Consider the following 25,671-nt stretch of genomic DNA (forward strand, 5'->3'; position numbering starts at 1 on the left):
CCTCAAAGGCTCTGCCCTAACTCTGGGTCATACGAACAGTTCCAGAAACTGAAAATCAGTGTTTTAACGAAGGCTAGTGGTACACTTGTACTTGATAGGGAGATATCTTCTGACAGACTCAGGACCACCATTGCTGACAAAAACTTCCAAAGCTAGGGAATTTTAGCAACACAGCACCGTAGATTTATTTACCTCTGTAAAACACATTTTACGTTGCCTTTTTCAGTGGTTCAGAACATTCAATCCTCCCAAACCCCGATGAATGAAAACAAAACAACTCTAACCTCTTGAGTTTCTGCTTTCATGCAAATAAAAAAACTGCATCTTGGGCATCTTATTAATTTCCACAAACAGAAATTTTGCATTTGTCCATGCTAAATGAGAGGGAAACAAAAAGATGGGTATTGAACTTTATAATTCCCCAGGTCTTTGTAATAGAGGATTTTTCCCTCAACAACCAAGTTTGAATTCCGTTACAGCTTACCAACTATCCATAAGAAATGAGTTAGTTCAAAGTAATTAAACATGACAACCACTCTCAAGCCTCAACTCTCAACCCAAAAAGGAATATCACCAAATTCCTCAACCACAATTTCCTTTTTCTTGAATCCCATCATCTGCAAATCCAATCCAAGCAAATGCAGCAAAAATAATTAAGAATGGAGAATAACCCAATAACACTACCTTGCTTTTCTATTCTAAAAACAGAAACCAACCAGCCATTCACACTATCAAGACAAAATTCCCCTCACTAAATTTCAACCAAAGCCAAAGAACATCACTAATGACCTATCCCATTACACCAAACCCCTACTTCCTAACTATGCTAGTAAAAAAATAAAAATAAAAATAAAACAAAAAAAAAGGGGGCACCAATTAGTTCAGCCCTACCCTTTCTCCATAGGTTTCACAACCATCAATCCCATCATCTGCTTCTGCTTCCTCATCTCCATAACTTTCCTATGCGAATTTGAATGCAATTCAACGCTGAACGTCGGGCTACTAGCGGGTCGGTACTCGGGCACTAGCCGCCCGGACTTGTACCTCACTCCACAGGCATTGCACAATGTTTTAGGCCCCAGCGGCCCTGCCCGCCATTGGGGGGTCTTTTCAGCGCCGCAATGCTGACATTTTCTTCCCATTGTCGATGATGTTACGGATGGCCTCACTTTCCTCAAATTTTCCAGGCTCCACCAGCACTGTTGGGCTTGGAGGTCGCGTCGCCGTCTGCGGTGATGCTTGCTCCTAGCCCTGACAGGCACCTGAAGGCTGCGGCAGTAATTCATGATAACGCTCTCATTTGTGCTGCTGTTCCCGCTGTTGCTGGTGCTGCTTGTGGTGCTGTTCTCCAGTACCGACACTGGACTCCTTTGCTTGGGAAGGCTACCGGGATTCTCCGATAGAATATCGACGAACGTTTCCAACGCCGGAAAGGCGTCTTTGTTAGATAACCATTCCAGGTCTTCCTCTGCAAATTCCTGAGAGAAAATGGAAAACATCAGAGTCCAGTACCGCATAAAACCCCATGAAGATGAGAAAAAGGGCGTGTTGACTCATGTGATAACTCAGTAACTCGGACGACTTGTACCGTCTATAATTGGGCGCCCTATTTAAGTGTGAAGTGGGCCACCCATGTGATATTGCATATTGGCCTTAGCCAAACAAGGTGTTGAACAGTTGGACACGCAGAAGGATAATTTTTTAGAAGCTTTAGGATCATGTTGTCTTTTCAAGTGGGGGTGAGTGCTCCTATCAATTTATGGCCAGAAAAAGCAAAAAATTTTACTGGACATTTATTCAGTACAACTCTACCCTCGTGAACCACAGCTCACACAATTAAGGCCCATTAAACATTTGAATTGTCATAAATACCCTCGAAGACTACCAAATTTTTACTGCCACGTGTCCGCAACTCGAGAGTTTCAACTGGTCAGAATTGTCCGTTCAAAGCAATAGGGCGGGGTTGGCTATCTAAAGAAACAAAATCAAATTAGAAAGCCATCAGCAACTTGCTGAAAAAATATCAGTACGTGTACCCATTCAATGCCGTCTAGTTTGACTCGTCCGAGTCGACATCAAGGCGAGTCAATTCCTGAATAAAGAACTTGGACAGAACCGCCCCGAGTTAACTCGGCAACAACAGTTAAACAACCAGCCGAGTCAGGGCGAGTTGAGCCCAAAAAACCCGCAACACAAACGAAACTGGCCAAGTTATGAGCCGTTGAAACACTTAAAAGGAAGAGAAAAAAGCGATGATGATTATTGAGGCATAAACTTACAGGTAACGGACGGGTAGAATCATCTGAGGGGTCGAAAACATCGAAAGGAGGAGGGGCAACGGCAAGGCCATTTGGTGGTGGGTTAAGGGGAGGAAGGGCCTTTCTGGGTTTGTTGTGGTCTTCATCATCGTCTTCCTCTCCTATATCAGAAGCGAAGTCCAGTAAATCGTCCATGAAGCAGGCTGCTGGGTCAAGAGACTCCATTTCTAGATAGAAAGCAAAGAGGATTTCTAGAGAGAGAGAGAAAAGAAGAGGTATAATATGAAGAAAAGAGGGTTTTGAGAGAGAAGGTGTGTGTGTTTTGGCTATATTATCACGATGGCCTCGAGGGTTTTTGGGTGGGAACGGAGGGATGACAAATTTTTGGTGTTTTTAATTTTCCTTTTTTAATAACGCCTATTGGGCAAGTATCCAATGCAGTCATAACCTTTACGTCCTTTTCTTGCAACTTCATCACTAACCCCTGAAGTTGCTTCCATTTCTTAAAATTTATTTCTCTAGTTGACCCCTTCTTAAATATTCATAAGTTATAAATAAAATCCCCTGTCTATAGTAACATTGTAACGTATCTCTTCGATATTGCTCGATTAATGCATGTCATTATTATTATTATTATTATTAATTTATTTGGTTAAATTATTTTATTATTTTATTTGAAATAAGAGTATTTCGAGTTTGAATTGCTAAACTCCAATTTACAAGACATAGGGCGTTCTTGATCTTGTGGATTGTCTCCCGCTATTGTTTTTCTTTCTGAACTGATGTCTACCTCACTGCAATTTCTAAACTTTCAATAGATCTCTAAATTTGGTTTTTAGTGGTGATGATTGATGTAAATGTAACATATGGACGAGGGCATTATGGGAAAAGAAAAAGGTAAAGATGTTTTGAATTGGAAGAAAAAGAAAGGGGCCGGGCAGCTTACGCAACGGCCAGGCCTGCGAGAGCGAGACCACACGATGCGTTCCTCCCAATAAGCACCAACGCCCACGTCATTCCACAAATGAGAATACGCCAAGTGGAAATACCAGTAATTTCTCTGTTAATTTAGAAAAAAAAAATCTCTCAATCTTTTGACCTCCCCGACACCGCACGTGGCGGCGATGATCTTGTGATACTTGCATATGTTTTGTAGCTGCATGGATCTGGAATAAGTTATACTAATAATTAAAATATTTTTTTAAAAAAAAACAAGGAAAATATAATAGTAATAATAATATTAGTTGTCCAATTGGTCCAAATTGGGCCCTTATAATTTAAGTGTGGGGCCCGCTTGCATGTTGTATATGCATGTGCTTGGATGGGGTCCACCACCTGCACGTTAGCGATAAGAAATTAGGAAGATGGAAAGGATGTGTCCATATTCACTCACGAACGTGAAAGTCACGTGCTGCGGATTAGAATTATTGCTTCCCAGACTATCCAAAGATTCATGAATTTGATTACTTTTTTTTTTTTCTTTTTCTTTTAATGGTACATATGAATTTGTTTACTACAATACTACGGGAAGTCATGTTCACTTTTTTATTTTATATATATTTTTAATTATTAAGCACAAAATAATAGAATATTATTTTTTAAAAAAATACACGCGCATTCACTTTGCTTAACATTTTATTTTAAGTTTCATTTTCTTAAAATAATAAAAAAGGGTAAGAAAATACACGCATTACCCTGCATCTCATTAAAAAAAGCTAATAATAATAATAGAATTGATGTCAGGCATATATTAAATATTGAATAAGTAAATTTAGGTGGATTTTTGTGAATTTATTTCATTTTAATTTTATTTCAATTTATTACTATATAATACAAATCTATTTTCTAATTACTAAAAATATATAAATTTATAAACATATATATTTACATTCTTTTTTTAAATGGATATATATTTATATTCTTCAATATAAAAAATCAGATTTTTAATAACACAAAATATATTATAATTATCTCTTCTCCACTCGCAAAGTATCATAATTAAAAAATAATCGATTGAAAATTAAAAAATATAAATTTTAAAATATTTTTTTTGAAATGGAGATCAAGAACGGGAGTAATAAAATCTGAGATATCTCAAAATTACATAAATGTATTTATTATCGGATTAAGTCTGTAAGTGCGTAAATTTTGAAAAGTTATCATCTTTAATTATCATATATTTTCATTACTTAATTAAGAAGAAATATAAATCTCATAAACATGGATAATGAAAATTTTCAAATGCTACAAGGCAATAAATGTATAATTCTGATAATAACTAATTATATATATATATTTTTTCCAATAATTTCTATTCATTATTATTTTTTTAGTTATTTTAAAAATTTTATTATTTTTTTAACACTATAACAATATATAAAATTTTATAAAAGAAATGTTGAATTTAGTTTAATTCAGAATCTTATTTGGTCTTTAAATTAATTATCTAAATTTCCAATTGCAATATTAAAAGAATAAACATGCAAAAACGAATGGTATTGGTTTATAGATACTGAAACTACTGTATTGTTTTTACAAAACGACACAAGTATTTGAAGTAGAATCTCAAGCGCGCTAAGGAATGAGGAAAGACCTTGACCACTGGAATCTGAACTCTGGAGCGCCTTGGGCCGGATACTTCTTTTTTTTTTTTTCTTTTTTTTTTTTTAAATTGAATTTAAATGAAATTTTCAAAATAATACAAGATATTCACTTTTTTTTTAAATAGAAAATTTTAAGTTAAAAATAACAAATAAGAGAACTATTAGAAAACAATCAATTAAAATTCTTGTAATTTTTTTTAAAATTCAAATGGATGGTATGTGTTGGGAAAAGAAAATAGAAAATAAAGAAAAAAGAAAAAGAATGAAGAAAAATATTCCTTTAACTATTATTGACTTTTTATTCAGAAATAAAATAAATATTCTTTTTTAAATTAAATAGAAAAATAAAAGAACAGTCTCCTTCATTTTAAAACTTATTTTGTTTTTCTTTATTTTTAATTTCTAAATAGAGTTAAGGCTCTCGTAGAAAATATTTTTTAAAATTATTTTGTCAAATTAATTTTTTTATTGTTTAATTATAATACTAAAACAAGTGTTAGAATGTTGATAAAAATATATTTTTTAGTATTACCAAATAGAATGATATTTTTAAGGGCATTTCAAATATTTTAACAATATTCTTTTAAAAATTTTTATTAAGGAATGAACTTTTTTAAAAAAATTATTTATTTATTTATGTATTTTTATTTTCCACCCTCCCAGACTGATACACCGGTGATCCTCTTATCCAAACGGGGTGCCGAAGTCTCTAATGGCGGTTGATGACGACAAACCGTTTGCCACAACTCATGCACGAGTGCTATTTTATATTTTAAACAAACGTCGTCGTTTAAGGGTGATTTTCTCATTTTATCTCCATTACATACGTGGCAGCCGGCAGCTTACTCCCCAGCGCCAATGGAAATGTTTAGTACCGAAGCCCCGTGTGGGTCTGTCTCCAAGGCCGAAGCAGCTGCTTACTGACGATGCTGGTAACACCAGAATTTCGCCATTTGAATCTCATTATCGATACCCATTGAATGCGGCGCTGAAAATGAAACGGAAGGAGGAAAAGGAGGACAAAAGAAGACAAAACTATGCAGGGGTTGAGTCTTCAAAAAACTCCATTCATTTCGAGGGGGAAGCCTCCCTTGTTGACTTCGGTGGACTCATTGCCAAGTTTCGCTTGCATTTCTAGTAATTCTGTTTTACCTTCTCGTAAGTTCTTTATTTCCAGTTCGCCTTCCATTTAAACTGAAACTGTGGTCGGAGGAAGTGGGAGAGGGATTTATTTACCTGCAATTCATTTTCAGTAAATCATGATTCAATCATTTTATTAGGGTGTCTGCAATATTTTGGTTATGGTGCGTTAAGTTCTTTGTTATCAGAACACATAAGATTGAACTATCTGGGTTGAGAATTTTTTTTTTTTTCTTCTTGTTTTTGCCTGGAAAAAGTCCCTGGTTTAGTTTGAGCTAAACTCAACGTGTTATGATAGAGTATCTGTTTTTATTCTTAGGTTAGTGGATTTTTTCAGAAATGTGACTATTGTACAACTGAAAATTTTCGTGTTTGCTGGAATTAAAGTGGATAAGTGATGAAGGAAGCTTAAGGGGGACGAGTAACACTTCGTAATTCGTATAACATTTGATGGTATGTTTTCTTGAACCGAGACAATAACCCGAATGTTTTAGGTTGCATTTTCTGTTGTTAACGAAGTAGTTATCAAACACAAGCAATGATCATAAATGTTACTGGTGTCATCTCATTTGAATCTAAGTTCGACATTAGGTTTCCTTTGATTTAGTTGAGTTGATCGCCCATTCAGGTGTTAAAACCACTCCTCAAAAATATTCCTTGGTCATACTTCGTAATACTTGGGATTGCCTTGAAATTAGTTATTTCACATGATGCTTATTTCCATAGGGAAGCTGTTAACACGTGTTTCCACTATTGGCATATTTAGAGGCTATTTGGCTTAGTTTATGAAAATTAGTTTATAAACACTAATTACTTATAAGTTGTTTAAGGCTCATAAGCATTTAAAAATTTAAGTAATTATGTGTTTGGTTAAAATGCTTATATGTGGCTGATAAGTAATTGATATGTTTAATAATGATTAGTTTATAAGCACATTTATTATTAAAATTACTAAAAATGATATTAAATAAGATATACCGTGAAGTTTATTAAATAAGATATATGGTGAAGTTTTAAAATTAAATGAGAACAATACGTGATTTACTTGGTCAAACTAGCTTATAAGCTTAGTGCTTATAAGCACCAAAGTGAAACCCTGTCTCCCCCAGCATATTTTTTTAATGGTCCATCCAGTGACAACTCATGGGAATTGTGAGAAACAGTGTAATACCACTGTTATTCTCTTAATACTAGTGAATGCGGTAAATGTCTGTGTGGTTAAAGCCTTTAGGTCGAATGCCACTTCTTCCACAGAGTATTATTTTGAAAATGATCCTTCAATGCACTCCAAATTCTTCACAGTGATACAAGTAATTGACAAATATCTTTTTTTTCTTAAAAATTGATTGCTTTTCTTATGGAAGTAAAGCTGGAAATAATGCTGCAAATTGTATTAGATTTCTGATTATTTCACTGTAAATGCTATCTGAACTGAACTTGCATTAGGAAATGCTATGGGTTTTAGGACTACCTATTTTAGGGGAAAAAAATATAGAAATTGGAGTTTTATTTTACTTGTGACCCCTAATTAGAATTGAATAATTTTTTATATGATAAAAATTGCTTTGAGCTAACAAGTTAAGAATGCTTTTCTCTACAAAAGGAGAATGTGTGTCTCTACCCCTTGAGAATTTGTTTGTCATCTCTAGTTCTCCATTAACTTTATTAGTTCTACGTTAATTTGGTATCAGAGTTTTTCTACATCAACTTGCTTTTTTGAGATAATGTATGATTCCAACCTTTCACAAGAGTGCTGCCAAAGATAATATTTGACCTCCATTACAAAATTCTGAAAAACTATATATGTTTTAGCCATCTCCTACCCCATTTATAATTAAATGGCATTAATCTGAAAGGACAAATCTGTTTTAAACTTTCTTTCACGTTGCATGATCTTACACATTATTTAATTGGTATGAACTTTGAAATTTGTGATGGGCTACCTTAATTTAGCGTAACTTGTTATATTTCTTTCATGATTTTCAGTGTTAAACCTCCCAGCAAAATCCCTTATCCCCTATCCATAGCCATAGTGCTATTTGGATGCGCTTTGGTCTTTTCATTGATTGCTTTTGTGAAAGGTGGTCATTCATCAATCTTAGCAGCAATTGCAAAGTCAGGATTAACAGCTGCATTCATGTTAATATTTGTTTCTGAAATTGGGGACAAGGTAACCAGCTTACAATTCACAAGCATGTGAATTATCCTTTATATTAGCACTCTGAGACTTTGTTTGCCAATATACTTAAATTGCTGGTTACTGAAAATATAGGCTGTGTAACCGGGAAGCTTTGATTATTTCAAATTACTTTATTTTTGCCTAGTTCAATCATAACATTTTCACAGAAAGCTTTATCTTGTCTTTTTTGTGAATTTCAAAATTTTATAGATGTTAGTGATTGGTGCAGCTGCACTGCTGAACTGCATTTTATGCTCATTGCTGTTGATAGTGAACAACACACTTTTAATAGCTGTTAACATTATTTCAAAAAATTGGAAATGAGCACTATGTTAGAACTGCTAAATTACAATATTTCTCAAGTTGTCAATAGAGAGATCAGGACAAAATTGATTACTTTGAAGTAAAAGAAAAAAAAAATACATACTTGAATTCTTGGTGGTAGTAAATGATATGCAAATTTTCAAAATGAACAGCAAAATATGTAGTTTGGAGCATATAATATGGACAACATTGTTTGAATCTCTCTAGTTTGGGGATGTTAATACTCCTTACCTCTTAAAGTATGATTGTGTTGATTGTGTTTGCTTGCATATCTCTTCAGCACTTATTGGTAACATAAAATTACAAAAAAAAAATGTTGGAGCCGGTAATCTCACATACTATGTGCAACTAACCATTAATTTCCTATTTCCTGAGAGTGAAGTTAACTTCTTCATTTTTTGGCCAGACATTTATTGTTGCTGCGCTAGTGGCCATGCAATATGCGAAAGGACTGGTATGTACTCTTCTGACCTCATCTTCCTCAGCTTCACATTCCTACTGCTTAGTTTTGTTTCACATATTCTTTGTTGCTCTATTTTTCTGTATAAATTAATCAGTGCTTGTTGTGAGTTAAATTATTCAATGAGGCCTTAAGTTCTATGACTGTAGGAGCAAAAAAAGGAAAGAAAAAGGAGGCTGAAAATCTATAAACGCTTGTTATCTTACCCTTCATGTAGAAGCTAAGAAATGATAGAGCATTATGTGAGGTATCCTTGCTACTCATTCTTAACCACCAACTATTAGTTGTTACTATTCCTGAATTTCACAAAGTACAACTTAATAAAATTGTCTACTATACAGCCATTAAATGAGAGTGTCTGAAATTGAGACAACCGTTAAGTATTTGTATTTTTTGGGGTTATTTTTTTATTGTTAAGAGTGCGAAATTTGGTTAAAACCGAAAAAACCAATTGAATTGATTTAATTCAAAAATTCGTTTTTTTTTTCTTAACATGTTTCAGTTTTGATTTATACAAGTTTCTTTTTATTTGTTCAGTTTTTATATTTAAAGAAAACAAAATCAGAAGAACCAAAATGAACCTATCCAAAACACGCTGTTTTAGTATAGGGTTACTAATCCTCTCCGACATATAAGCCTTTCCTTTCTTTCTTCTTTCTGGTATGCTGACATCCCCCTGTTCTCTTTCCAGTTCTTCTCAAAATTTTCTCCTATGTTCTATTCATGTTCCTCTTTCGCCTTTTTCCCCCTTCTTATGCAGTTTCTCCTTCTCACCATTGCCACTTCCTCCATTTCTCTAATTGACAATTTGTTTTCTTAGAGTACTTTGAAGATCCTTTTTTCATAGATTGGAGACTAATGGTTTTTGCTATATATTAAATCTTTGACAAGGTTCTCCTGGGATCAATGGGTGCCCTTTCACTTATGACAATCTTGTCATTTGTAATTGGTTGGATATTTCATTCAGTGCCTGCACAATTCCAGACCAGTAAGTTAGAGTTCTTCACATCTCCCATTTTGAACAGGGTTTCCTTGTATGCTTTATGGTGGTTTGAGTGTGACACAAAGCATGAATTGTATGGTGGGAAGTGCAAGGATAATGAGATGCGTGAAGGTACACATGCATGGGATGTGCTATATTTCTGTCAATGAACAAATTAGATGGTTCATGTTTATCGTTACATATTGATCTCCAAGTCAGAAGTTCTTTATGATCCTGAGTGCATGCTTTTGAATTTATGATCTTTCTGACCAGGGCAATGGCTGTCAACTAAATTTTGATGTTTCTCATATTTTCTTATGTAAGCAGCCCTTCCAATAGGAGAACATGCAGCTGTTATTCTTCTACTGTTCTTTGGGCTTAAAACAATAAAAGATGTGTGGGATCTTCCACCAAATGAAGTTAAAAGTGGTGACAAGGCTAGTCCCGATCTTGATGAATATGCTGAAGCTGAGGAACTTGTGAAGGAAAAAGTTAATTTCTAACGTGGGATCCTTAACTTCAGACTTTTTTCTGAGTTTTGGTAATTTTGTGTATATAATTCTGGATAGTGAAATTCATGCATATTACTGTTTGTTCAGTGATTTTAGAATTGAAAGATCTTTACTTGATGCTAATTTACATGTTTGAGTGGATGTTTCTGGCTGATGCTTTCTGCATGTTTTCAGGTCTCAAAAAGGCTGACAAATCCATTTGAGATTATCTGGAAGTCGTTCAGCCTTGTATTTTTTTTGCTGTTAAGTATCTCTGTCCTTGTTTTTAGTGAAAAATTGTCAGAGTTCAAGAAATATCCTCTCTTGGTTTTGCTTCTTCTTTTCCCCCTCTTTTGTTTTAAGTTAATAAATTAGGTCCAATTTTCATTATCTATACATGACAATAACATGCAATTTCACCATGAAATAGTTGAAATTAAAATGTCTTGTATTGGAGCTTATGTTCTAATTTTTACTTTGTTGTAATTTCTTACAGGAATGGGGAGATCGCTCAATGCTTGCAACAATTGCTCTTGGTGTTGCACAGGTTTAACTGCATTATTGTTCCTTATCTAAATGAGCCAAAATTTCTCACAAGGCAATTTCCCATTTTGACCTTTGTACAGTCTCCGTTGGGTGTGGCAATTGGAGCCATTGCTGGACACCTGGTTGCAACATCTGTAGCAATTCTCGGAGGAGCCTTCCTTGCCCACTATATTTCCAAAAAAGTGGTAGGAGCCATGGGTTCTAATCACCACTATGAGAATTGAAGCTTTTTACACGTTCGCCATGCAATTTACTTTCATTTTTCAATCAGGTCGGCTACTTGGGTGGAGTTCTTTTCCTTGTTTTTTGCTGTTGCAACATTGTTCGGAGTTTTCTGATAAATTCATGGAGATTTTGAGACATTTTTTAGTGGGACCATAATGAAGCACTACCCTGCGGATTATTAGACGCATTAGTTGCTAGAAAAAGGATGACAAACAGGAGCCTGAAAGACACCATGGACATGGTGTCGTCAGAGGCATTTCATGCATCAAAATCTCAAGTTAGGATCAGTTTATTATGTTGTAGTAAGCTATTTGGAGGATTATATATGAGAAGTTTAGATGGAGAGGAGTTCTGGCTCTATTCATCAAGTACTTGTACACTTGTTTCCCTTCTGCTGCAAGAGAAGCTTCGTTGCAAATTTCAGCATTTATCTGCTTCATGGGTGAAATTGATTCTGCTGATCGACATTATTGAAATTTATGGTTTCTCAAATCACAACACTTAAATCTCATTATTGAAATTTGTAAAGATTTATTTGAAAAAAATTTGATGCTTATGGTAAAATTCATGCTAATTTTGTTTGATTTGCTTTTTGAAAATTTCGTCAAAACTCCATTATATTAAACCTGAAAATTGACCCTTTTTTCCCCTTCTCGAAGGAAATCAAACACAGCTTAATACCCAAAAAAATGGGAAAATAATATATAAACGATTCGATTTTTTTTTTTTTTTAGAAGGATGATGAGAAAGCCCAAAAGCCAAACAGTTGTGTCCAAGCTTCCCTGGATGCTTGAAATTGAAAGCCGCTTTTTAACAGAGGGATCACTACACAGCGCCTATTCAACTGGGTGGTTCAGAAATCGCCACGCGGTGCCTATCCATGTAATAACTATTACATTTTGCAGGTGGGAGGTGAAGGTTGAGGCTTGAGAACCCAGAGAAGATGTCAAGAGAGCTGCTGTTTCTACACGGTCACCATTATCAAATATCAAGAAAACCAGTACAGGTCCTACGTTCTTGCAATTTCGATGGAACCTCCAGCTTCCAGTCTCGATTAACAATGGACCGCCCAGAAAGGCCAATGGGGAGGAGTTCATCACTTCAATTGGAAATGCTACCACATTTGAGACCTAAAAAAAGTAGTGATAGAAAATCTGCGTCACTGACAATAGCAGCAGCGGCAGCAGGAGGAGGAGGAGTGCCGCTGCCACCTCTTGATTTGACAGAAGAAAATATTACGCAGGTCTTGGCTGATGCTAGAGTCGAGGCAAGAATCTTTCTCCGGCTCAAGCCATGTATATATATATATTATTTCATTCCCTGCAGCCATGCTTAGTATGAAGTCTGTCTGAAACCTGGTGTGTATATTTGCAGTTTGGACAGCTTTTTGACACTTCAGTTGGTATGACAGGTGATTCATCTTTATGGTAAATGTAAGGGACTTAATTCTCGTTTGTTTCTGAAATGTGATATAGAAGTGAGATATCAAGTATGTTGTAGGACAAGCTGAACTTGCTGAATTGGATGGACCCTTTGTGAAGATCAGACTCAAAGGTCGGTTTTGGCATGAACGTGTCACGGTTCTGGCTAGACTTGGCAATTATTTGAAGCAAAGAATACCTGTAAGTTATTGTTGGGGAATTAACAATGACGGCTTTATTCAATAATATCAAATGTGGCGCTGTTTTTAGTCATGGCGTATGATTCCTTTTGCCTACCAGGAAATTCTGGAGGTAGATATAGAAGACGAGAAACAGTTGGATGATAGCCCTGAGAATTTTTGAGGTTACTCGGTGCCACCTGCAGGCTGCTGTGGTGACAAGAATTGCCCACGATGGATTTAGCTCTTTTGATAGTTTCAGCGCAGATATAAAATTTTCATTGTATTCTTCACTTTAAAAACTGGAGCTTCGCCGATGTAACGTATCATCAAGAAGGCATCTTTTGCAAAGGAAGAACATTATCAAATATCAATACGTGATTTATAATTTCACTTTACAAAAATCTCAACGGTTAGCTCCATGAGATACAAATTTGCCGTTGCCCAATAGTACCAGAATGAATCAACTTTTTACAAAAATTTATCGAGCGGCAGAAGCTGCTCTCCATTCCCTCTCCTGTCCTCTTTAGAAGTCCGTGTGAGCTTTGCCAGATTGACAAAACAAGATTATTCAAATATACATTGGCGAGACCGAAATTCTCCCTTTGATAGCAATTTAACAATTCGTTTTTCAAGCCTTCTTGCTCCTGGACCAGGCCTCAAAACATCAGCGTCGCCCCAAACTGAACAAGTTCCATTCCCAGGTTCTCCCAAGCACCAGCCACCAGGTACAACTTCTCCACGAATTCGTCCCAAAATTTCTTTGTCGATGCGATCAAGCACCCGATCCTTGATTTGAAACCGACTGGCAAAGGCAGCTCCACTCTGAATCATAGCATCAAACTCACTAGAATTCAGCATCCGAGGCACCTGCTTGGAGGGCTTATCAAAGGCTGCATATTGCAAATTATGGTTTATGACAGTCCTGTTGAACTGGCGAGAATTACATAGGATGGTAGGGAAGTAGTTGGTTAAGGATGAAGGAGTATTTGAAAAATACATCAGTAGGATCCTAGGAAGGTTTTCTGTACCCAAGATGCAGTGTTCTATAAAATTACGACTTAAAATGGAAAAAGTAGAACCTGCATTGAACAAAACAAAATCTCATGTTAGCGTTACAGTTTCTTTGATTATGTCCCATAAGAGAAAATATTATGGTTAAATTTATAGAATATATTTAATGAACTTTCGGGCAGAGGGAAAACTGAAAAATTGTAGCTAACGTTGCATATAAAAGGTACGAAGGCTAGCAGAGATTATTCAATCCCATAGATGTATTCTCCATCTCAGAAAGAAATGGGTCTCGCATGTTGTGAATGACATTCCATTACATGATCCAGTTATTATCACACTGCCTGCAGTGATAATCCCTTGAAAAAGTGTGCCAAACAGCAAAAGGGCTCCATAGACTGGTCTAAATTCTCAAAACACATTGGATATATCTATCAGAAATGCAATGGAAACAAACAAACCCTTCTATTACACGGTAAATAATCTGTCCTAAAACAAGGTGTATACAGATACGAATCACCAAAATGGATAACTGTTTAGGTTGTTTTCGCCAAAGCAACAGGTGACTCTCACGCAAGAATCCTTGCTGAAACATGGCAAATTTGACGTGCTTTGTTACATAGGGCTATGCTCTATCAAATATCAATGCGTTCTATGATCACACTGTGGGAATCATATATAACAGGATGCCAGCACTAAATTCATTGCTTTTGACAAAGAAATTGAGCGTTACTGGAGTGAGGAACACAGGAGGAAGTGCTTGGTAACTGTCAACTACCTCAAGGAAAGAAAAGGGGGTCAGATAGTTAGACAACAGATCTTTTACCAGACATCTTGATTGATTGGTGCCAATACCATGCACCTTGAAAGAACTATTGTGTGATCACAGATTCACCATGCAAGCATCCTGGCCCAACAGATCAACGGTCACACGAGGTAACCACGTCTGAAAGTCTTAAGTTTGGCAGAAAGAAATCCTAATATTTAAAACATTATTTCTCTTTGTAGTACGAATCAATGAAAAAACATTCCTACAGCAGTACCCTTCTCAGCAGGACAACACTAATTTGAAATAATGCACTATTTACATATTTCATTTCCCAATTCAGGTTTTTAGTCCAATATCACTGGTTTCATGCCATCCCCTCTCCCTTTCTTTGTTTCCTTTCTATACCTTCTCTTATCAATTTCCCTTCCATTCACAAGAAAGTACCCATCACAAAAGCCCTTAGGTCCCACAGGAGGTTAGATAGCATTTTCCAATACAACCTGATTCTACTGCCCCAATACCACTCACTAGTTAAAATTGATTCCTTAAAAAAATTTAAAAAAAACAGATGTAACTGCTCAATTTTCCCTGAAAAATCCTTTAGCTCACACTGATATGCAAACAGATAAAACCACATTCTCGATCACTTTCAGGTCCATTTCACACATCAAGTAATAGGCATGTAGATCAGGAAATGTATAGATTCGCAAAAAAGTTGAACTGTCTAAATCTCACTAATGGAAGTTTTCATTTTAATTTGTGGTTCTTCCTTATCACTCTGACCAGTTCTCCACTGATTTAAAGCAGTCTATTTACTTGCATCTAAGCTAGTTCCATATTTGAATTGCAAGTTCCATCTTCAGCCATTAGTACCAAAATTATAGCACCACGTATTCAAAACTACATTAAAAAGAATTACAGGAACTAATAAAGAAAAATACCTGAAAAAACCCTGAAAGCATTAGGTAAGTCTCGCTTTTGAGAAGCATAAAACATCTCAGTTCTCTCTGAAAGATAAAGCCCCGGATCAACAATTATAGGCTTCAATTGTTTAGCCCTGTAACACCAAGCATATACTAGTATATAACTCACAAATCCTCAGATAAACCAAGTATGTATTTATGCATGTGTTTGTGTAAATATATAACTTTAAATCCAGTTGACATACTGTCTCCAGCCAATGTAACTCGAGTGATTCACAAAGTTGAAATCCCTTGGCAAATAGGAGAAAATGTGAAGGAGATCTGCAACGTTCCAAAGAAAAAAGGTTAGAAATTTAATTAAAACACAAGAAGAAAAGTGCAACAGACATTGATTCCAGGATAAGAAGGGGAAAAAAAATTCAATGTCAAAACCAAAATATAAAAATATAAGCCGCAACCCACAAAACATCCAGATCAGAAATCTAAAACTAAATACGATACAATGCCATTGAAAAACGGAAAAACCTTACCATCTTGCGTAACAAGTGGGTAATCACCGGAACTAAGATTAATGAACCAGTCCCAATTCTTCGACAACCTCAACAATATAGCAGCACCATGTAGAGTCTCTGAAATAGTTGATGACCCTTTCGGGTACGCGAAATCAGCTTTCCCTATCACATTCACATTCAGAGCAGCTCTAAAGATAGGCACCGATTGGACTCTAACCGCTAATCGATCGCGCTCAGCCTGTGGAGCAAAGCGATCTAGGTGGAGGAGATACTGGTTTTTGGGGTGGTAAGTGGCGTAGAGAAGTCTAAGTATCCGACGGGAATCACCCTTGGATCCGGAAATCAAGTAAGCGACGGAAGGTGGAGATGGATCCGACGGAATTTTATGGAACGTTGTTTGTCGGTTGGGGAAGAGATAGGGGTCAGGGCGGACATGGTTAGTGGCACGTAAGGAGGAGGTGGAGGAAGGAGAAAGAGACAAGATGAAGAGAAGCGAGAAAAGGGAGGTGGCGAAAATGATGGAGAGTGTGGCTTTAGTGCTGTCCTTTGCGGCGGTTGGGGAGGAGATGCTGATGGCGGAGGGTGACGACGGTGGTTGTGGGATTTGCATTTTTATTTTGTTTCTGAAACCCAATTTCTTGGGCTGGTGTTGTGTCTGCTTTAGAGCCGAAGAGGAGAGTTAAGCTGTGGGTTGTTATATACCTGAATTCCTATCAGGGCCGTTAAAATTATCCATGTAACTTCTTTTTTATAAAATTCAATCACATTATCTCCGTATTTTATATTTATAAATAAAAACTTTTAATTCTTTTATCAAAAGTTAATTCATTTTAATTTTAGTTATATCAAAATGAATTTATTAACTTTTATTAGTAAAATAATTGCTGAGTTTAATTTACAAAAGCCATGTTTATTGTGCGGCCAATAGTACTTTACATGTTAAATTAGTTTTTAATAGAATAAATATCATGCCTCAACGATATACATGTTTGCCCTGCCTTATAATAATACTAAATTTTAAGAATAAATTAATTCATACCGACGAAGAAGAAAGGAGGACCGACCACGTGTTCGACTGTTTGCTCATTTGGACCTTAGGTTCCTTGGGACGCGAAACGGACCACACCTGCTCCATCGTAGTAATTCATAACGAAGCCACCGGCTCCAACCTCCCGCGGTAGACCAAAAAGTTAATAAAAATTAAAGAAGCATTGAAGATAAGTGAGATGAGAGCCTTGAGCATGGAATCGGAACCCATTTTCCAACAAGACTGGGCTCCAAGAGCATGGAACCTACTTTCCAAACTCCGGGACCAATCACCGCTTGTCCAGTGCATCACTAACTTCGTTTCCATGGACTTGATGGCCAACACTCTCCTATCGGCTGGAGCATCGCCGGCTATGATCCACTCCATTGAAGAAATTCCTGACTTCACTCCTCATGCTCACTCCATCTGCATCAATGTTGGTACTCTTTCCCCTAACTGGCTACCAGCCATGAAAGCTGCCGCGAAGTTGGCGACTAAACTAGGTAAGCCTTGGGTTCTTGACCCCGTTGCAGCCGGAGCTTCCGGTTTCCGGTTGAACGCTTGTTTGGAGCTTGTGGGTATGAAGCCCAATGTCATTAGGGGAAATGGGTCGGAGATCATCGCGCTATCTAAGGCTTCTCTGGGCGTCTCCAAGGTTTGCTGTTTGATATCGGATATTTGCCCTTATAATTGCATAGGAGCTAAGTAGCAATAGCACTTATTAGTAGGATTCTTGCTATTCTTTCTCTATTCTTATAGCTTGTTATATTTCCAATTTCATAAATGGTTTCGTGTTCAAGGGTGTAGACAGCTCCCATGAGTCGATGGATGCAATGGAGGCAGCAAAGTCTTTGGCAAAAGCAAGTGGTGCCATAGTTGCAGTTTCAGGTGCCGTTGATATCATCACAGATGGGAACCGAGTTGTTGGTGCTCATAATGGGGTACCCATGATGCAGAAAATCACTGCAACAGGCTGTGCAGTTACAGCACTCATAGCAGCTTTTGTTGCTGTTGATCCATTACATGCTTTGGAAGCAACAGCTTCAGCATTGTCCATTTTTGGTATTGCTGGTGAATTGGGAATGGACATGGCCAAAGGACCAGCTTCCTTGCGGATGCACTTGATTGATTCCCTTTATGGGATTGATCAAGCTGTTCTACTTTCGCGTGCAAAAATTACCACCCTGTAATGACTAATGATCCAGTTGGAGCTGCGTGTCAATTGGCAACAAATAATCTATTTGACAGGCATAGCGATCAAATATTGAGCTAGGATATGACTGATCAATCCAAATAACCAAATGATCTATTAGATCAAATACTGCTTGTTTAGTGAGTGATGATATAATGTTATCAATCCATGCCATTTTTCACTGTGATACAACTTTTGTCAGGCAATACAAAGTTTTTTTTTTCTTGTCAGACAATACAAAGTTCTCTGTTTACTATATGTTTATGAAATAGTAAGCGGTTGTTTGTTTGTATGTGCATTGTGCAGTGTCTGAAAAAGAGAACAGAATGGATTAAATTCTTTTATCATTTTTTTTAACCCTCTTGTTGCAATAATCCATGACTTTCGGTTACTGGTTTCACAGAAGAATATGTGCATGATGTTCTTTGTCGTGGAAATCAAAAACCAACCAGCCTTTTGCTATATTCCATCACCTTTCTCATTGGAAACATCTAATACATCAGGAGTTACAACAGAATCATTAACAAATAGAAAATTGCCAACCTTTACCACACTTTTCTCACTCGAGCGATCGCACATTTAATCCAGTTAAATAACATTCTTAGTATTTTAGATGGACAATTATCCTCAGTAATGTTTCTGCACCGTCTGTGGTATGCTGACCAGATGGAATGAGTCCTCGGACCTCCGCAATTCCAACAGCATTCTTATACTTTCCTGTTCCACCTGTCACCGACAAATGTGACATTGCACTCCCAATTTTGTATATGCCATAGAAGTTGAGGCTGTCCCCAAACTCTCCTCCTTCAAAGATGGCTGTAAATGCCATCATCTGTGTGCTTCCATCTGCAGAACTAGCGATATAAACACCTTGAGCTTTCCCCAGTTGCTGCGAACCTAGCTCAGGGCTGGAGGTCAAAACGTCGTCAACTACAGTGATTGTTCCAAAGCCTAGTCCCAACCCATCAGGCCCCAGCTGGGTTTGAACTTGACCGCCTTGACCATTAGGATTTCCTGCAAAAGCTGTACCAGCCAGGCCAGTTCCTAGTGGAATGCCATTGTTACCATTGACAGTTGGAATAGCGCCATTGGCATTAGGGATTGCTACTGCACCATCCGGGGGAATAAATCCTACGGGCTTGGCAAAGGGTACTTGGCCACTATATATGTTTCCTAGCAAGCCGGTGATTGGCCTAGCTGTAGGGTTACTTCCCCCAAGAATGTCATGCATGTACAACTCAAGAACGGGCTCTTCCCCAGCTGTAGCAGCAGGGTCTATGGCAGCCAAATATGTTGCCATGTTTATCGTAACAATCAGCACTGCAATGAAAATAGATGGCGGTGGAAGCTTGAACATCCTTTGATGTTTGTATTCGAGGTTCTTGGGAATAACAAACGAGTATGCAAGTGGGATATGCAGTACGTTCTTTATACATGTCATGGAAGAACAATGATGGAGTAGGTGTGAGACTTGGAAAGTGGAAAAGTTAGAGTTGCATTAGTTATACAAAGTCTAAATCATTCTGTTTTAGGTAAATCACCTATTGATTCTTCATTCTTCTTAGGCATTATCAATAATTTGGAGTGAAGCACGATGTATGAACTTTGATGGAATAGAAGTTAAAGCTTTATTGCAACCCAAAACTTAGTTTCTTATTTAAAGATTCAATTAAACTGAGTCGAATAGGAATACTAATGGGTTAGTAGATGAGTAATTATATTCTCTAGTGTGGCAGTTGCAACTGCACCAAAAACCATGCAATGACTGATTCTTTGCTTTGAACAATAAAAAAAAAGAAAAATTGAAGCTGAGAACTTGAGAGACATCCATCTTAAAGCATTATATACCTGTTGTAATTGGCAATATATATATTTGAATGGCATATATATTCCATGGGCTGCAAATATGTACTGATTTTTCTCCAATGAAGATGGTGATTTGCTGGTAAAATTTTCTTCTCTTTTTTGTGTCTTTGAACAGGTGGAACTTGTTACTTTAGATGATACAATGATTTATATAAGATTTGGTTCCAAGCTTAGGATGCCATGAATCTGCCAATAAAAAATGATGAAGAAAGAATAACAATGTAACAAAGGGCAAGGGAGATGGTACAGTTTCATCCTCCTGCTGCATTGGATCCTTCCAGATCCATGACCTTAGGCTCTCTCACAACTGGGGAAATCAATTTCCATACTGCATATGATAAGAGAAGAAAAAGAAAAACAGAGGAGCATATCAATAACGAGAAAACCAAAAACTTACATAAGTTATATTTTGATAATTAAAATGAATATTTGTGAAGAAAAGAAAAAGAAATAAAGTAAAACTAAAAAAAAAGGTCTTTTGTTTCATCAGGGAAAGAGAGACTCACAATATATTGTGGCTGCAAACCACTCATTCACAATTTTTACCCATGTACTTGTCCAGCCAACATCAATACTCCACCTTATACATGTATAGGATGAATAATTAAATTCAGTCTTTAAAGAAAATCAATTAAAAAACTGATGAAGACCTGGAATCTGAATCCTCACTTTCTTGCTAAGTTGTTTAGGTTCCAGCTGATGAATAACATAGCAAAGTACATAGCACCCAGGGCGAATACTAGATGGAAAAAACCATAGTCATAAGGGATATCATCCTCTTGTTGAACTTTATCTTTGCGGAACTGAACAGCACATAAAGAACAAGTGATATGGACATGTGTTGAAAGACTGCAGCATTTGCTGCTTTACATTTAACTTCTGATTGGTTGCTGAGAAATAATAATTTCTCAGCAGCTATAATAATGGAGAAAGAAGAAAATTTTGAACCTTCTCAAGCAAATCAATGAAGCACTGAGTGTCTGAAGGCAGCTCAGTAGACATAAAATCTATTGTTCTTTTAGTATTTTTGAAGCCTGAGGCTTCATAACTTGAGCAAGGAATGGTAATTTACCTGAAATGACTGCGAATCAATTCCTGTGGAAAAGGTTGCCATGACAATGGCACATATTGCTATTAGGAAGCTCTGTAAGCAATTAAACGGTGGTGATAGTAAGAGACTAGTTAAAAAATACAAAGAAACTAGTATAACTTACAAGGTAACCTGTTTTAAAGATTATTCAGTTGACACTTCATGAGCTAAATTTAACTATGGTGTTGAAAATGCCAATGATAATGTGAAATGAAGCATAAGCAGAATATGACAAAAGAAACGAATAAAAAACATCCAAATTATATAGTGCACTCAATTTGAAATTTTTCACATATTGTCAGTTCCTTATATCTATAAACCAAGACATGATTAATGATATTACATAAGCAGAATTAAAGAGAAAGCAGAAAAGATTGTCAAGCCTTACAAGTACAGTTGTCCAGTCACTGTTTCCGTCTGCTTGGTTCTGTTTGTTGCATTTGTCATTCACAGGTTCACTGGCAAAAACAGAAAAATTATATTTACAGATGTATATTTAGAGCATTTAGAAATGCATCAAAGTGAAAAAGTTCATCTAGAGCATTTAGAAGTAGCTCAGATGAGTGATAACTTCTAAAAATCTTCCAAAATGTGTCAATGTATATACAGATGTGATGTCCTAACCTCCTTATAGCAGACCAACACAGAAAGACAAGGTACGAAGCCATAATCCCAGAAGATAAAAGACCTCTATTGACCTGGTTAAAGTACCATGATATATTACACAACTGGATTTATATGCATAAATTTTGGCAAAGAAGAAATCTCAAATAAAGTCGATGCAGACCAGAAACTGAAAGGATAAAGCATTTACTAGTAGCAAGTAAAATACAAGGAATTGGTTTGCAGAATATACCTTTGAATGCAAAGATATAGCCATCATCACTGTAAGCAAAATTGCAGTCCATGTGATAAAGAATATGTTGAGAGAACATTTGAGGCTCCGTCCATAGAAAGAGTACATCAGCACAATTCCACATACAGAAGCAACATAGAAGATCTTTGATATGAACAATCCAAGGGAGCAACTGTTAAAAATGAATAAAAACGTTAAAATCAAAAGGTTACAATGTGTGAACAGAATGGATAAGTTCAATAGAGTATTATCCACATGCTATGCTTCTGAAAAAACATTCACTTATCTGATGCAAATATCATGCTCTTTTTGCATATATTGCTGGATATTTATTCCAATAGATTTATCTATTGGAAATTATATTACCAGATTCTTACAATAACCCAACTCTAACAAATGAAAAATCTCAATCAGATTTGAAATTTCTTAGAACCATTTTCATCTAAAGATGATAACCTTTTTATTTATGTTTAATATTTGTATTACACATCATTGCATGTATGACTGAGGACTTATGTTTCCAATGTTAAGCAATGAAGGATTTTGCAACGAATGAGATCTGTTACCTTCCCTTCATCTCTTTATCAGGCATCCAGTAGTTATTCCACCATGTGATGAACTCGATGACACTTATAAGTTGGAGGACAAGAAAAATGCTGTTGTACAGAAGCAAAAATCTAAATATTAATGGTAATGAAACATTTGAATCTCAAAGTTAAAATTAAACATTCAGAAGTTCAGTTTTTTTCCAATATATAGCAGAACTAAACAAGAAAACAACAGAGGTATTATATGGTCGGATTTTCACTGGCTTATGCAGAAACACATAGAAAGTGGTTCAGAGATTACCCAGCACCAATACGAGAAACTTCACCTGCAAGAAAAAATCAACAAGAATGTTAAACAAAGCAACAGATTTCAGGACATCAGGAAAGACAAGAGTAATCTGTCGCAGGTAAATTTGGATAACCTTTTAAAGTTCAGTTAATTTCTTAGTTATTGGTCTGACATAGATGTCTATATCGATATTCCATTTTTTTTTTCTCAAGCAGAAGTTCCATCCTTTATATATAAATAAATATAAAATAATTCTTTAATTATCATAAGCATCAAAACGATACAAATCATGCGACACCTTATGCGGAATTAACTTGAACCATCTTGATTCAATAGAAGATAGCATTAAATTTGAATAAACTGATTTCTCTCCCAACAAGGAATCCTAATTATGGGCAAATTCTTAGGGTAAAATGCAAATACATACCATATATTTGAATGTAATTTGAGGGGAGGAAAAAAGGAACTGCCATTGATACAATCAATAGAAAAAGCTTCAATGCCCAGCATCCTGAATGCCAAGTGCTGCGAGCCTCGTATAATTTTCTTGTTTTTATTGTGGTGACAAACATAACACTGAAAAATATCTGATCAGTTCAATGTCAAGGAAACTAATATTTGAAAGTGACAGACTGATCTCTGATCCTTTCATTGTTAGAAGCAAAACGTCATGTCCAGTTCTCACTAACTCTAGACTTCATGCAAGAATTTTGTATTTAAACACCAAGGCAATAAAGAAAAATGCTAAATATCAGAAAAGACGAATTTTCCTCCCAGACAAATATATGAATGAGGATCAATTTACTTTATATAGTCAGAAGAAAGGTATAAATGTAACAAAAAGAAGGATACAAAGCATCCTAAGCTCACACGCAGAACTCCCAATGTATGACAACAATCTCGTCCCTCAGGACCACAAGCTTTTATATCTGCAAAAGAGAATTCACAAGCATAACATGACATCCTGTTACTGTTATAACATTAATGAAGAGATGAAGAGGTTGTAACTTGTATAAACCATAATGTTTGATAAACTCTAGGACCCAAAAAATTTCAAGTGAATGCCAACCATTCTTTGTGGCATGGTATAGAAGTGAAGAAACATCGACTCACAGCTGAACTGAGCTAGAAACTTCTGCCCATAGTCTCGAAAGAACCAGGCTTTAAGATTTATGATCAAGAAGATGATGCCATATTTGAAACGAGCTCGCAGGGACTTCTTTTTTCCTTGCGAGTAATCAGTGCTCTTCTCCTCCAATTGACCCGGCAGTTGTTCCTGAGGAACCTCAGAGTTGTTTGGTCGAACATCTACTGCCCTTGCTTCAACTGATTGGGCATACCGTTCCATTCTGCAATTTCAAGGGACAATGTGCATCTGTTAGTTATCTGATTCTACACTTCTTCATGCCAAAATTGATAATATTGCTTATACATAGAAAGGAAAGGAAAAGAGGAAATTAAAAGGAAAGAAATTGGTGAAGAAAAATCTTCAAATCAGACTGAACTAAAAGCAGATTTCCATTTTTATTTTCCATATTGCCGCATTTATAGATCTCTTATGACATGCACTTCTATTTTCAAAACAAACATTTCTAATGCCGTTAATACTAGTTTTGTATAAACGTATGAGCATTGCTCAACACCCACCCACCCAACAGGTAAATTGAAATTCTCCGCACCAGAAATTGAAGCTCTGCTGTGCTTAGGCAGTAAAATGTATACAGTGGTTGTAAAGGTTAAGAGAACCAACAGATTGAACCCCAAGAACACTACAGATTTTCCTTCTCTTTACATTTGATTACGTATGTGCGAAATTGTTGATACATCAGTTTGGTCAATCAAACTTTCTTGAACATTAATGTCCTGAAGGCAAAATGGTTCTACAGTGGACGCATAAGACCTCTAAAACTGATGATTCTGCAACAATGGCAATGAACATTCAAGAGGAAAGGACATGAGAAGAAAATGAGTAAGCTAAACAGTAACATTGCGTAGAATTCCAACCTTTATTCTTGGATTTTGGAGAGGAGCACAGAAGTTACTGAAGCTTCTTCATCACTCTTTATACAAATAAGGAGAAGAGAAACAGTCCACAAAGCACATGAAAAAACAAATAAAAATAAAAGGGGAAGAAAAAAAAAAGATAAAAGAAAAGGAAGGAGCTTTTTAGAAATGGCTATGGTAGTGTTATAGACTAATAGTTAATTGCACATTAGGCTCATAGCCGTTAGATTTTTGTGTATTTTGGTTTTTGTACATTTTCAAACAAGATAGAAATTAAGTTGACGTTTGATAATTAATTTCCTTTGTCCTCTTTGACTTTAATATACATGGAGCTTCTTCACTGTCACTCAACTTCGATTAATGTTCATACGATTCATATGGACTCCCACATAGTATTCTTAAGAGGAAACCTAACAAGAAAGAAAGAAACAAGAATGTCTTGAATATTTGGCTTCATAAGAAACAATGGAGACAAGCAAACACAAAGAGAAGAAGAAAAAAAAAAAGGTTAAGAGAGATAGAAAGCGAGTGGAGTGGAAGGCATATGATAAAATAGTTGATTAAGAAATAAGAAATTAAGGGGGAAGTAGACAAATAGGGCGACGACAAGGGAATTAGGTCCATCTCTTTGACTATTTAAATACCAGAGAGCGTGTGGGGCCCAAGTAAAATAAGCTTTTGGCTGTCCCGACTGTCCCATAGCCACGGAGGCAGTCTAGTTTCTAGAGACGGTTGGGCGCCAGAGTATTCAAAGGGCTGTTAAGCATAAGCAACTC

The 25,671-nt window shown here is 36.2% G+C and overlaps 6 protein-coding genes and 1 pseudogene across 11 annotated transcripts; 3 read left to right on the forward strand and 4 right to left on the reverse strand.

The window, feature by feature from the left end:
- Positions 1-385: 385 nt before the first annotated feature.
- On the reverse strand, positions 386-2,638 carry LOC110602133 (GATA transcription factor 1). The gene is made up of 2 exons (XM_021739564.2): positions 2,280-2,638; positions 386-1,478 (listed from the first exon to the last, which is right to left on the reverse strand). The coding sequence occupies exons 1-2, from the start codon at positions 2,481-2,483 to the stop codon at positions 888-890; spliced, it is 795 nt and encodes a 264-aa protein (XP_021595256.1). The 5' UTR covers positions 2,484-2,638; the 3' UTR covers positions 386-887.
- Positions 2,639-5,533: 2,895 nt separating this feature from the next.
- Positions 5,534-11,807, forward strand: LOC110601312 (annotated as a pseudogene).
- A 201-nt stretch (positions 11,808-12,008) lies between these two features.
- LOC110601311 lies at positions 12,009-13,184 on the forward strand. The gene is made up of 4 exons (XM_021738402.2): positions 12,009-12,475; positions 12,583-12,619; positions 12,709-12,830; positions 12,930-13,184. Exons 1-4 carry the CDS (start codon positions 12,152-12,154, stop codon positions 12,990-12,992), a joined length of 546 nt encoding a protein of 181 aa, XP_021594094.1. The 5' UTR covers positions 12,009-12,151; the 3' UTR covers positions 12,993-13,184.
- LOC110601310 (beta-glucuronosyltransferase GlcAT14A) lies at positions 13,151-16,711 on the reverse strand. Its single transcript, XM_021738401.2, has 4 exons — positions 16,042-16,711; positions 15,757-15,832; positions 15,530-15,645; positions 13,151-13,890 (listed from the first exon to the last, which is right to left on the reverse strand). Exons 1-4 carry the CDS (start codon positions 16,631-16,633, stop codon positions 13,376-13,378), a joined length of 1,299 nt encoding a protein of 432 aa, XP_021594093.1. The 5' UTR covers positions 16,634-16,711; the 3' UTR covers positions 13,151-13,375.
- A 380-nt stretch (positions 16,712-17,091) lies between these two features.
- On the forward strand, positions 17,092-18,534 carry LOC110601629 (hydroxyethylthiazole kinase). Its single transcript, XM_043951090.1, has 3 exons — positions 17,092-17,211; positions 17,243-17,705; positions 17,851-18,534. Exons 2-3 carry the CDS (start codon positions 17,250-17,252, stop codon positions 18,238-18,240), a joined length of 846 nt encoding a protein of 281 aa, XP_043807025.1. The 5' UTR covers positions 17,092-17,211; positions 17,243-17,249; the 3' UTR covers positions 18,241-18,534.
- A 139-nt stretch (positions 18,535-18,673) lies between these two features.
- LOC110601630 (dirigent protein 16-like) lies at positions 18,674-20,218 on the reverse strand. The gene is made up of 2 exons (XM_021738838.2): positions 20,091-20,218; positions 18,674-19,668 (listed from the first exon to the last, which is right to left on the reverse strand). The coding sequence occupies exons 1-2, from the start codon at positions 20,124-20,126 to the stop codon at positions 18,844-18,846; spliced, it is 861 nt and encodes a 286-aa protein (XP_021594530.2). The 5' UTR covers positions 20,127-20,218; the 3' UTR covers positions 18,674-18,843.
- On the reverse strand, positions 20,119-25,389 carry LOC110601628 (probable serine incorporator). 6 transcript variants are annotated; one of them, XR_002485854.2, is made up of 13 exons: positions 24,896-25,389; positions 24,005-24,240; positions 23,744-23,820; positions 23,319-23,478; positions 22,904-22,928; positions 22,621-22,710; positions 22,055-22,226; positions 21,823-21,896; positions 21,587-21,656; positions 21,181-21,252; positions 20,778-20,847; positions 20,615-20,688; positions 20,119-20,436 (listed from the first exon to the last, which is right to left on the reverse strand). XR_002485854.2 is itself a non-coding variant. In XM_021738835.2 (13 exons), the coding sequence occupies exons 2-13, from the start codon at positions 24,237-24,239 to the stop codon at positions 20,360-20,362; spliced, it is 1,260 nt and encodes a 419-aa protein (XP_021594527.1). In that variant the 5' UTR covers position 24,240; positions 24,684-24,870; the 3' UTR covers positions 20,124-20,359. The 6 variants fall into 6 exon arrangements, 5 of the variants coding, with proteins under 5 accessions (XP_021594527.1, XP_043807024.1, XP_021594526.1 ...); XM_021738835.2 differs by lacking the exon at positions 24,896-25,389 and adding an exon at positions 24,684-24,870 and having other exon boundaries at positions 20,124-20,436; positions 20,778-20,911; XM_043951089.1 differs by lacking the exon at positions 24,896-25,389 and adding an exon at positions 24,571-24,870 and having other exon boundaries at positions 20,124-20,436; positions 20,778-20,911.
- Positions 25,390-25,671: the final 282 nt, after the last annotated feature.

The sequence above is a fragment of the Manihot esculenta genome, chromosome 15 (assembly GCF_001659605.2).
Source record: "Manihot esculenta cultivar AM560-2 chromosome 15, M.esculenta_v8, whole genome shotgun sequence".
NCBI classification, from domain to species: domain Eukaryota; kingdom Viridiplantae; phylum Streptophyta; class Magnoliopsida; order Malpighiales; family Euphorbiaceae; genus Manihot; species Manihot esculenta.